We start from the raw sequence: 12,326 nt of genomic DNA, 5'->3' as shown, positions 1-12,326 counted from the left end.
GGTACACCTTCCCCTTCTAGAAAGGAGAGATTTATACTGAAAAAAAAAGGAGTTGCAATGCTCCCAATGAACAACAGATTAGGACATTGTGGCAAGATGTAGGAAAGGAACTTCAGAGCAGAAAAGAAGAATTGTTAATCAGATGTAGCAAACACATTTTATTACAGAAACACTTACCTGGGCACCATTTCCAATATCTTTAGCAGAGATCTTTACAGGAAGGCTCTTCGGGTAGTCATTTTCTTTCTCCTCGGAGATGCGACTAGTAAAAGCAACAATGAGGAGTTAGTCCATTTGAGCCCACCCATTCACTTATAATCTAGAGGACTTGGGGAATAACAGGTCCTGTGCCTGCAAGAAAGGCAAAGCATAGGCCTGAAAGAGACACTCTGAAAAGTATATCAGGAAACAGGAGACACACAAACAAACACGCACACATTTATTAATATATCAACAGAAATAAAAGATCACAAATTAAGAGGATTTGGTGATGAGTGTTGACAATTTATATCACTGCCAGAAGTTCCTCTGCCATTCAAAATATTTGTCTTTGATCTCCCCTACAACCGTAAAACTATTTGGGGTTATGAATAACTAATGACCGGTATGTGTATGGTACTTTTGATTTGAAAGATTTTCAGGATTTGTATTGGATACATTTACATACACAGACTCTAAAATGTAATAATCTAAACAGTTAGCAGCTATTCTACAAAAATGTGGTGTTTTTTCAATCCATATGACAAGACAATGGACACCCCACATAGAGTCACATATTATTAACGCACACCTTTTAACTATTAAGTTGCACATTTCCTTGCACTGGACCAATTTTGAACAGACTCTAATGAAAGGGAGGGGCTGGACAAAAGATGCATTCCTTTAATGACCCCCCACCCCAGATTTGCGAGAAGCCTGGTCCAATATACCAATTCTATGTAGCTGACCAATCTTTCCTCTTTGATCAATATACTTCTGCTTGGTGTTGTAAGCGGGCATCTGTGGTTTGTATGTTACAGTCCTTGCGACTGGATCAGATTTGCTGGCTTCAAATAATACAAGCTGGGTACCATCCCTATACGTGCCAACATTTTGCAACCAGAAAGAGGGAGAATTTAAAAAAAAAGAAAATTGTGGGTCTTTATTCTCCCCATTGATGCTTTCGGAGAAGACTCCCATAGCTGAGGGACATGGGAGATTTCTTCAAGTCTACCACACAACAGAGGACATGGACTGCAGTTTAAGGTTTGTAGTTCCTTCTAGTTGGCGTGTCTGTTCTTGATTTCTCAGTATAGAATTGTACGGCAATTGAATGAAAATATAACACTTCCACGATGAAATGTTTAACTTAAAGTTACTTGTTAGCACTAGTAAAAAAGAAATTAAATACCTGAGAAGGGAAGAAAACCATTTCTCTTTTTGCTCCGGAGAACTGTAATGAGGAAAAAAAAAACACTGTATCAAGAACATGCATATTATGCCATCAAACATATAATGGAGCTCAGCGCTGTCATCATGTACTGCAGTGTGTTCTCTTTTACTCTTCCGATTACGGGTGAGGAGAGTAAATATTGATTTACGCAAAAGCTCCTTTTAGCACAGGGATTAGAAATACAAGTAAATACCATTATTACCTATTAATATTAAATAATACAATACACTGTGCACACAGCTGGATCAGGAGTTGGCCCTCAATATCTCTGGTATTGCGAGACCCCAGCAACCGGCTCGCACCCTAAGATCCAGTGATCGCGCCCTATGTTCTGTTGCAAAAGTTGAACAGGCCCATATGAGTGACCGGTCTTTTCCATACATTGGCCCTAAGCTCTGGAATGAGCTTCCACCCATCTTGAGAAGATGCACCTCACTGACCTCTTTTCACAAGCAATTGAAGACATGGCTGTTTTAGGTAGTGCTCTGGTCTGCACTCTATTTGACTTCAAGCACCAGGAAACCCGTGTCGATAGCTGTCACGCTATATAAGCTTAAATAATAATAATATTAATTACAATAATTAAGTTAAAATCCATGTCAATACCTTACTCCTGCAATTGTACCCAAGGCAATTTTTGGCAGCTCAAACCTAGCAAAATTTACTCAGGGGAGAACATATGGTAACCTTAATCCATGTGGAATTTGGTGTCAGAAACACTAATTTTGCATGTAATCCCTCATTTTCCTGTAGGAAATAGGATTTTTTATCACACCAGGTTAATACTGCACCATGGTATCCATATTCAACCGGTGCAGTAAAAACCTGGCCCTTTACACCCCGCTAGTAATCAGAGTCCAAGTGTACAGAAAACCCCAGTTCTGATAAGGCAGGGAAGGCAGCATAACAATTGCAGGAAACCATCTTTTCTGCAGGATGTCAAGATAGATATAATATGCACAGTTAATCTGATAAAAAATCAAACATCCTCAGACACTTCTTCAATATTTGATACCACATTGGAGCATCTCCTATATTATGCTTGAATAATTTTTCTTTTGCCAAATATCTGAATACAAATTTAATTTGCATTCTTCTTAGTCTGTTGACATTTTTATTGTTTCAAATATTTCAGCCTAAATTTCATTGCAATTCTTAATTAGTTTTGCACCCTGATAAACATTTCATTCTAAATACCAATTAAGTTTGATTTATGAACAATACTTCAATCCAAATGCCAACATATATTTCTCATAGTGCTTCATCCAGGCTTGCTGCATCCACTGCATCAATAATAAATCAGGTCAGTTTCAAGAATGCATATTTTATTCATAATGTTTTCAATTCAGATGAATAAAAACACAAAACAAAAAATAGTTTAGAAAGTGTAAATAATCCTAACTTCGCATTAAAACTTTAGCATGATTTTGATGTTTTAGCTATCATGGATTTAACCACAAGTTAACTTCTCATTATAATATACAGTGCAAGGGTTGGTACATCTCAAGAAAGGAATGTACCACATACTATAAAGAGTACCCACATTTCTAGTCATGATTGCATTTTAAAAGAGCCACCAATATGTACTATATTTACATCCAGTTGAGCCCTCTTTCTCTCAGTTAGTGCAACATTTTTTTTTAATCAGTACGAGTCACTATACACCACAAGAATTAGAAAAGGAACGCCCACTATTATATTTGATATAGGTCCGTACAAATTATAAGACCTCCATGAAGCAATCCTCAAGGATTTGTTTTGTCTGGTGCTGGCAACCGTCTAACGTGCCGCTGTCCCCGAGGATTGCTTCATGCAAGTCTCATAATTTGTATGGACCTATAACACATATAATAGCTTTTCAGTAGATTCTTTTCCGGTGTCGTAGACCAGGAAGGTTTTAACCAAAAACAGATTTAGTCACAATTTGAAATTACTCATGGAATTGTCATAAGGGTCAGTCAACACTTAAATTCATCGTCCTGAAGATGGTCTAATGGATGCTTACACCATAAAGATCGAAACATCGACAACTACATCTATTTCCTCGGATTTACCCTTCTCAAGGAATTGTTTTCTGTATTGATCAGTTTAAATTTCCCTTCTATACATATTGACACACTAGGGACTATGAGGTGTTTGTGATAACAAATCATTTGTAAATCTCAGTCTCTGTGCCTTTAGTCTTTTGTACCCTTTGATAAATCATTTTTCATCATAAAGTTCGCATTTTTTGAAAAATATACACCCGTCTGAAGAGTTCCTGCAGCAGATTCATTCTGATATAATGAGCAAATTCAATTCTTGATTAATCAACTGTAAGCTACTAAATGGAGCGTACGACCATTGAACAATTGTAAGCTACTAAATGGAGAGTACAACAATTGTTTCGTATACTACATGTCGAACTGAGTGGACTTAAAGAAATCACTTGTAGGCACAATTACCTGTTAATTTCTAACTTTCAGTCACAGCTTTAAGTGGGCCGGGTTGTGCCGGTGCTCAGCACCAGCAGGTCTAAAAGGCAGGTGCTGAGACTGGTACCTACCAGGCTCTCGGTTGTTTCCCCCACCCTCTGGGTGAAAAATAAATCTTAACTCTGCAGCACTACCACCCTCCACTGCCTTTGATGTAACTTCAAAGATACTCTTTATAGTACTTTCATAGCCTCGTCATTTCAGAACAGAAGAATTTTCAACATTATATACAACAATGCCGCCTTTGTTGCTTATTTATCTTATGTAATTAATAACTATTCACAAAGAGAATAGTTCTGGCTTATTGTAGGTGTCGTTACATGTTGTATTATATGTCTGGATGCAATGACAGAAGCATCAAATACCACTGGCGCAGCACGCTAAGCTCAGCAAAGATTTTTAGCATAAGTATTTTTAAGCCGCACCCTTCATTCTATTGACTACGCCCCCTTCGAGAGGCCCTCCCCAGTTTTTTTATCCCACTTAAAGTCCTGCTTTAAGTCATCCTCCAGGCTTCCTCCCTGGTGTAGATAAGGGAAGGGGCATGCACTATCCAGTTGTGGCCTAACTTAAAGAGATGCCCCTCATCCCTTACTCAATATGGCGAGGGACCCTGAGACTTCTGCATCCCACTGTTACTCACAGACCTTAAACAGCATGGAGTCCCCATGAAGAATGGTGCCCACAACCCCCCCCCTCCTGCAGAGACTCAGTAACACGCCTGCTATACAGTCATAGCTGCTATGTTTTCAGTTTGCTTAAATGTCACTTTTCCAGGTTTGCAGTGTGCATATGTCTGACATTTTATTATCTTATGTATGGCACTGTGAGTGACACTTTATTGTGAGGGAGAATAAAGCAATTATTTTTATGCAGTAAGATCAATTTTAAAAAAACTTCAGTTTGTGCAATACAGGAGCCTAGAGTGGACTTTAAAACAGTTGAAACACTCATGAAGTGCTTATGCAAGGTATAAGATGAATGACGCTTACAAGCAGCAGAGCAGTTTGTGCAGTTAGACTTTACAACCTGGCAGTTACATACAAGCGGGGAGTATATGGGCTTAAAAGAAGTGAAGGACTCTGCAATCTGGCTCCTGTGTGACAGACGCAGGGTATGCATTAAATTACACTATCGCTGTGTAACAAGTGCTGCAGCTTTCCTGGTTTCTTCCAGTGTTGAACTGGCCGATAGGGTAATATCAAGAACAGGAGACAAGAGAGACCCTACTACCAAGGAACCAGGGTAATCTAATTAACAACGGAAACCACTATAGGGTAATATGGCAGAGCCTAAAGCGGCTGGTCTTACGGGTCAGTGTATGGGCCAGTTTGTTTATGGGCCTATTTTATGGCCTGATATGGCAGTCTTTTCTATACTACCATAATCATTGCTTGCAGGAAGCAACAATGCATTCAGTCACCCATGTCTTGCAAAACATATAAACATCTTGTCTTTACAAATATTGGCAACTTTTTTAGCTAGGTAATTCAATAATCGGGCCATTTTTATTTTGGACTCCCGGTCATATTTTCTGTCCCAGTCTGACCCTGCTCTATTCCATGCCCATCTCAATCTAACTTGTTCTTGTGTTTACATAGTGCTTGCTGTCAATACTGTTGGCCCAATCTCCCTTAATTGCTCTGCAAGGAGATGCAGGTGTATGCATGTGTGGGGGAGATGGTGCTCTTTGGTAAGGCCTATCAACGTAGAATCAAAGTAATACCAGAAGCAGTTTAGAGCAGCAAGGCTTGACAACCCAGCTATTGGCTTCACAGCAGTTTGAGTACACCCTAAAACACAAGTGATAACTAGATGGTAAGCAAAGGTAACCAAAACATGACAGAGTTGAGAAAAATCATTTTGGAATTGGGGTATCATACAAAGAAGTGTGCAGTATAAGGAGGGGGAAGGACAAGAAGGAGAATAAGAGTAATCAGTAAAGTGAAATAATAACTTGGGACAGAGTATAAGACAAGAGACAGCAGAGAGCACAGCAGAGGCAAATATAATCGGAGATTAATTTGTGAGAGCAGGAATGCCAGTGACCGAGCTCTGCTCAGAGGCCGGCGGTCAGTGCACTTAAATGTCTGCACGCCGAATACCAAGGATGGTGGCATTTAATCCACTACCATACACTCCATGTCCCTTTTTAGGTCTCGCTAGTGAATGCAGCGCAGCTGCTTCGCTAGCGAGACTCTATTGCTGTGGTTGTCGTTCACGAAGGGAGATAGGAGGTGGCACGCGGACAGGCGATGTGCATGCATACGGAGTGCACATCTCCTGTCCGCGCATGCCACCTCCTAGCTCCCTTCAGCAGAGAAACCAGCAGCACAGTGCGCATATGGCGCACATTCACTTTCCCTCCGTCCCCTTCAAGAGCTCGAACATTCCACAGCCACGGCTTGGTTGTTAACCTTCAGAAAGTGGTGCAGTATTCTGCAGCGAGCGACGCCAAATATCGTTTCTGTTCCTCTCGGGTCACTGTGAGGCTCAGTGCATTACAGAGCCGCAGTCTCAGCAAATGCTCAGTGATATTTGGTGAAATGACTACAGTCGGAACTGAAACAAATTAATCCTGCTTCATTTCTGAAGGACACTACGGAACGCCATCATGGACACCTTTCGTGTAAACATTGGCAGCAGCCGCTTTTTGCAGCATGCAATTACAGTCCATTTGTTATGCTGTGTCACTGCTGAGGTGTTCCCGTGACCCTTAAATTAACACATGAAGAAAACATCAGTGTGCGTTTTTGAGGGAAAATTACATCAGTGCTGAGGAGTTTTATATCTGACTACAGCTCATCCAGTGTAAATAAAACACAGGAATACAAACAACCACAATATAATTACACACACTGATTATATTATTTGTTCCCTAGTTGAAAAGCATTTTAAGGTTGGTGGTAATAAAATGCGGAGAGAGAAATGAGAACACCACACGTGTAATAGTATTTGAATTTCAACATTTTGAATAAGATCAAAAGGTAAATGGCCTTGCGGGTGGTTGATAATTAGTTGTCATTTTATGCTGATGTGATTACCATGTTACGCCCCTTCTGTTTACTTAAGAATATTATAATTTACTCAAGAATAGGCACTTTGTAGGCTAAAGTGCTCACATGTTGAGACGCATGGTAGGATGTACAGAGAGCGTTCCACAAGCAACGAACTGTGTATGAAGTTAAACACGTAACATCATGTGTTTCCCAGCCGCTGCACATGCAGGTGGGCATGTTGCATCTATGAAGAACATCCCGCTTTGGCCATATTTGACGTCAATGTGGGACTTCTAAAGAAATGCTGAAGAAACATTTTCTGGCATAGTCTTTCCATTCCCCAGGAACATAGCCGAAACACCCAGTCATTACAAATCTAAGTATGAAAATAAAATAGAAATAGATTTTAATGTCGCGTTTTACCGGTACCATGGGTGAATTATTAATTTTTCTCTTTATGCTAAATATATTTCAACAGCTTCTCTCATACCATCCTTGGACTTTGATGTCACCAGGGTCGTCTTAGGCAGGAGCGAGCTGGGCACCGGCCCAGGGCACCTAGCTTTAAATGGGTACACGGAGATTACCTATAATTTCTTTCACCACTAATTCCAACTCTGGCATTTGTTCATTCTCTTCTAGTCTTCCTTAAGTACCTATATTCCCTCCCTTTCTGATTCTCTGCTTTTGACTTCTTTCTCACCAACGGCCTCTTGCCTCTAATTTGGCGCAGATGATCAGGAAGGGCGCATATATGCTTTGCCCGTGCTGTGATATGAGAAGAAAGCTTAGCAGTGGCTTTTTTGGGCCCTAACTGGAGTCCTATTGTATTACCCCTTGTCCCAGCAGAGTGGCTTTAATTTGTGCTTCTGGGGGAGAGGGGGGGGGGGTTTGCTTCTGGTGATGGAGACACAGGAAGCTTCCTTGGCTGTGTTAATGTAGTACCTGCCTGCTGGTAGAATTTGCGCAGGGCAGCTGTAGGCCCCAAACCACTCATGCTTCAACGTATCCCCTCTGTTGTAAACAAGTACAGATGGGATCTTTCCTGTACATGTACATATGCAGCGCATGCACAGTTGGTGGGAATAACTGCTCCAAATCCATCATAGAGTTCACACAAGTTAGGCCTGCTGCTCCGTGCTGTCTTTACACTTTAATTTCCTGAAGTCATGTAACATTTGGCTTCTTTCTACAAGGAGCTTTACCTGCTGAAGATCCTTGTGACAACATAACCTTTCTACATTGCTTTAAGGCACAAGAAAGCATGCATGTTACCAAGAGAAAAGACCTATTAAAGCAAACCTGCTACACGTCTAAAACACCCTTTAAGAAAACGAGTCAAGCAGCGAGTGTTCCTGACCTCTTTGCTGCCCTTGCATTTTTTATGGTGGAACATGCCCCGGTTACTTACTGGTAATCTTCATTACTCCGAGTATAGTCTTCCTCGCCAACCCAGCAGACCAGACGAGTGGAAGGACCACCCAAGAGAGGCAAACATGAGCAGGAAGACCCAGCCCGGACAAAAAAGCCCCAGGAAGGCCAAAACCCGGACCCCCGAGACACGAAGTGCTGCCAGAAAACCGCCATCACCAAAGGCCGAAGAAGGACAGAGAACGCATGGGACCAGACCGCACGGAGAGAAAAGCAACAGCAAACAGGCCCCAGAACAGAAAGCAGCAAGCTGGTCAAAACACACCAAGACTGCCTAACAGACAGCCAAAAGGGGAGAGGGGAGCAAAAAGCCCAGAGAGAGGACCTGAAGAAACAGAGGGCATCCCCACCACAACGACCCAGCAAAAAAGCCACAGCAGAGAGAAAAACGCAGTCCGACAAACACAGCAACACCGCAGGGTAGACCACCACCAGAGCCGAAACCACCAGAGGAACGGGCAGCGGGACCAGATGCAAACAGACTGCCAAGAACGGAAAGGGTGCAAAACACATCCACCGAACTACCAAAAAAATGAGGGACACCACAACCACACCTGCAAGAAGAGAAACAGGTGGACACAGACCCCAGTCACGCAAGGACCCCCCGGAAGGGAACGTGACACCAATGAGAGAACGCAGGCAGGCACAAGGCAAAACAGACCCAGGAAGGCGCCGGAAAGACACTAATCGGACCCGGCCACCAAGGGAACCCAACCGGCCAACAGCGAAAAGGGGAAAATCCAAAGGGCCAATCACGTAGACCGAAGGGCGGAAGGGGCCAGGCCCAAAGCCAAGCCACCAAGAAGGAAGCAGTTAGACACCAGAGGACCCACAGCAGAAGAAAACACACAGAGTCCAGAAATAAGGGAAACGCAGCAGGGTGGCCAGCAGCAGACACCAATGGAGACACACACAAGCGAGCAACAACAGGACAAAAGCACATGCCAGGACAAACAAGCCCAGAACCCCAGAAGGAAAAGGCCCCCCTGGAAAGCGCAAAGCCGGAAGCCCGAACGAGAAGGCCGAAGAGCCAATCCGCGGACCCAAACTAAGCAAACAGCACCAGGCGCTCCCAGGAGAACACCCAACCAGGAACTAAAGAGGCCCGACCCACACCACTTAACGAGAGCAGACGGAGCCAGAAGAAAAGAGACCCAGGCAAGGACAGTACCAATATGCCAAAAAAACAACAGGTGCGAACCCAGCAAACACCCCGGAGCATGAAGCAGGGGAGAAACCGCCCAGTAGAGCAACAAGAAGCCCCCACAGGGCTGGGTAAATCCCAGAGAAGCCAAGGAACTGGTGACAGAAAGCCGACCAACCGACCCAGCAAAGACTGGCAAGCCATGCACACCCCAAGGACGGCAAAGGCTCCCAGCACCCGGGAAGGGTCACCCAGAACATAAAGACCACTTGTCCAAGAAGGGAACGCCGGAAGCCACACAAGACATGGACCCCACAGGGGAGGCTGCCCAAAGCAACAGGAAGACCCAGGCTGTCACGCAACAAGGTGCAAACCAGCCCAGACCGGGCCAACTCCCCAGATCAGACAAAGTCAGATGTACACAGGGCACAGGAAGATCAAGGACGGGAAGCAGGAGGAGACAACCAGACGGCAGGGAGCAGCACCACACCGCAGTACAGAAAGATAAACAATGAGAGAACGACCCCGGCACAACCAGAACCCCACACAACCACTAGAAAAGGACACTAGAAAGTACGGGAACACAAAACCAGTGCAGCCAGAGACCCCAACCACTAGGCCACGGTAACTCATGGACAAGGGAAGGCATAACCAGGGCCAAGAAACAAGCCCAGGGCCAAAATCCAATCCACAAACACGTAGGCAGCACGCAAGAGTCCAGACTCCCGAAACATACCCAAAGAAGCATTTACAATGCAATAGGTCTCGCAGCATTAAAGTTTGAGTTATTGGCATTGTGTATGACAATGCGTTGCATACATTTTTTTAGCAAACTTTGAATTGGTGAGCAGTGAGAGTGTGTGCAAGAGTATGCTGTTGCTCACAGCTGTTATTATTCACACAGCTCTGATGATGCACCTCAGCCACGGGCTCACAGCTGTTATTATTCACACAGCTCTGATGATGCACCTCAGGCACGGGGCTGACGCAGTTATTATTCACACAGCTCTGATGATGCACCTCACGCACGGGGCTGACAGTTATTATTCACACAGCTCATACATTCCCGACTTCACCTGCACCACACAGACTCGACGCTCAGACGGGACGAAAAGAAAAAAAAAGCCTGCCTCTTTATCAGCGCCGCGCGGCCCTCTGCAGGCTCCCCCTGCATTCCATGAGGCACGGAATAGTCAGTCAACATGCCCAGAAGTATAACTGGAAACGTGCTTTGTGCAACTTTCCAATTGTACTTCTAGAAATAGTTAATTGCATAAAGTAGTAAAATTGCATCCGCATGTAGATGTAAATATATGGTGTAGTGCAGATTTCTATATTTTTTGTGAATCAGACCCAAGGTTTTCCACCAGCATTAAGTGGCGACTGTAACACTTACAGCTGTCTCTCACACACAGAGAAGGCGGTCACTTAATTTACTTTTGAAAGGAACATATAGTGCAACATAAAATCCTTACCCCGTACTGAATGATAACCAATAATCTGCGACATGACACTGCATTACTCAGGAGTAATTAAGGCCTTTGAAGAGTGCTATGGTGTCATTGTAAAGAGCTTAAACCAATGTGTTTTACTACCTCTCAGTTTTTTTATAGGTTAAAAGCATATTACTATATACTCAATTGATACAATGGTTATTTTCATTTACAAAAAAAGTATTTTTTAATATAATGCTTCACTGTAAATCAATGGTCCTATTAATCAACTCAGACTATACATTTTCTATTTATCTCAGAAGGATGAAATACTGAGATTTTCTTGAAGGTTTTAAAACCAGTGTCTATGAAGTTACACATACATCACTGCAGAGGACACTCTACTCATATCCATCTACATGCGTCTGAATGCCATGTGCCACAGGTCGCATCAACAGGAGAGGAGTCAGCCACTCCGCACCCGACTTCTCCACCACCAGCGGACACGTTAGCCTACCGGCATTGCAAGCACACCAAAGTCCACTCCAGGAGGGATTTGGGGCATCAGGAGTGTTGGCGAAACGCAGCACACTGCACAATTACATGGCACTAACATGGGAAGGCAACTTCGAGGCGAGCCCTGATAGCGCAGTGCTGCCGAGGAACGCAGAATGTGGGATCGCACGGAGGCAGCAGCGTGTGGCACCCTGCGCACACCACAACATGCGCGGCACCCAGCAACGTGAGCGCCCACTCCGACCGTGAGGACGAAAAACACAGGCCACAGAGTCCCCACACAGCACGGAGACCAAAGGGGCAGGAGCCAAAAGGAGCAGCCAGACCAGAATCGGCCATGGATAGAAAGCGCGCTGCCAGCTCTGCCCAGGCCCCCTGCTGAAAGAGGCGTCATCTCCCGTAGGCAGTACGCAAACCTCCAGGACCCTAGCACAGCAGCGCACCCACACCCGGACCTAGCAGACAGAATGAACGCGAGTACAGGGTGATCCATGAGCCGCCCACACAACCACCAGGCCAGAGAAGACCAAACAGGTGAGCCCGCTAGCGCAGGGCTGTCAGAGTCCACAAACACAGCCCGCTAGAGCAGGGCAGCAAAGGCAAGGGGGCAGTGTGAGGGACAAGGCGGGGGGAGAACCTAGAACAGGAGCCCGCTCGAGCAGGGCCTCTTCCCCAAGGCTGTGGGACCTGCTAAAGCAGGACCTCACCCCAACTTACCTGTAAGACGCTCCGGAGAATCTGCAGCGCAGAACTAAAAAACACAGGCTGCAGGGTTGGGCCGGCCCGCCTCTTATAGAGGTCAAGGGTGTAATGGGTCGGCCATATTGGGAAGGGATGGGAGGTTGACCTTTTTTGCTTTGGAGGGTTCTGGTGTGGATCTGAAGCTCACTTTGTTAG

General features: G+C 44.4%; 1 protein-coding gene across 1 annotated transcript in view; it reads right to left on the bottom strand.

Annotated features, from left to right (window-relative positions):
- The window catches only part of ARHGAP20 (Rho GTPase activating protein 20), a 318,989-nt gene that overhangs the window by 86,931 nt on the left and 219,732 nt on the right, over positions 1–12,326 (bottom strand). Inside the window, exons 5-6 of the mRNA XM_086935223.1 lie at positions 1,391–1,432; positions 178–262 (exon numbers count right to left, since the gene is read on the bottom strand). Coding sequence (XP_086791349.1) covers positions 178–262; positions 1,391–1,432 — 127 coding nt within the window. The remainder of the gene's footprint in view (positions 1–177; positions 263–1,390; positions 1,433–12,326) is intronic.

Source organism: Lissotriton vulgaris, chromosome 8 (genome assembly GCF_964263255.1).
Source record: "Lissotriton vulgaris chromosome 8, aLisVul1.2, whole genome shotgun sequence".
Lineage (NCBI taxonomy): Eukaryota > Metazoa > Chordata > Amphibia > Caudata > Salamandridae > Lissotriton > Lissotriton vulgaris.
Note: the sequence above shows the minus strand (reverse complement) of the source record. Positions and strands in the feature narration are given on the sequence as shown.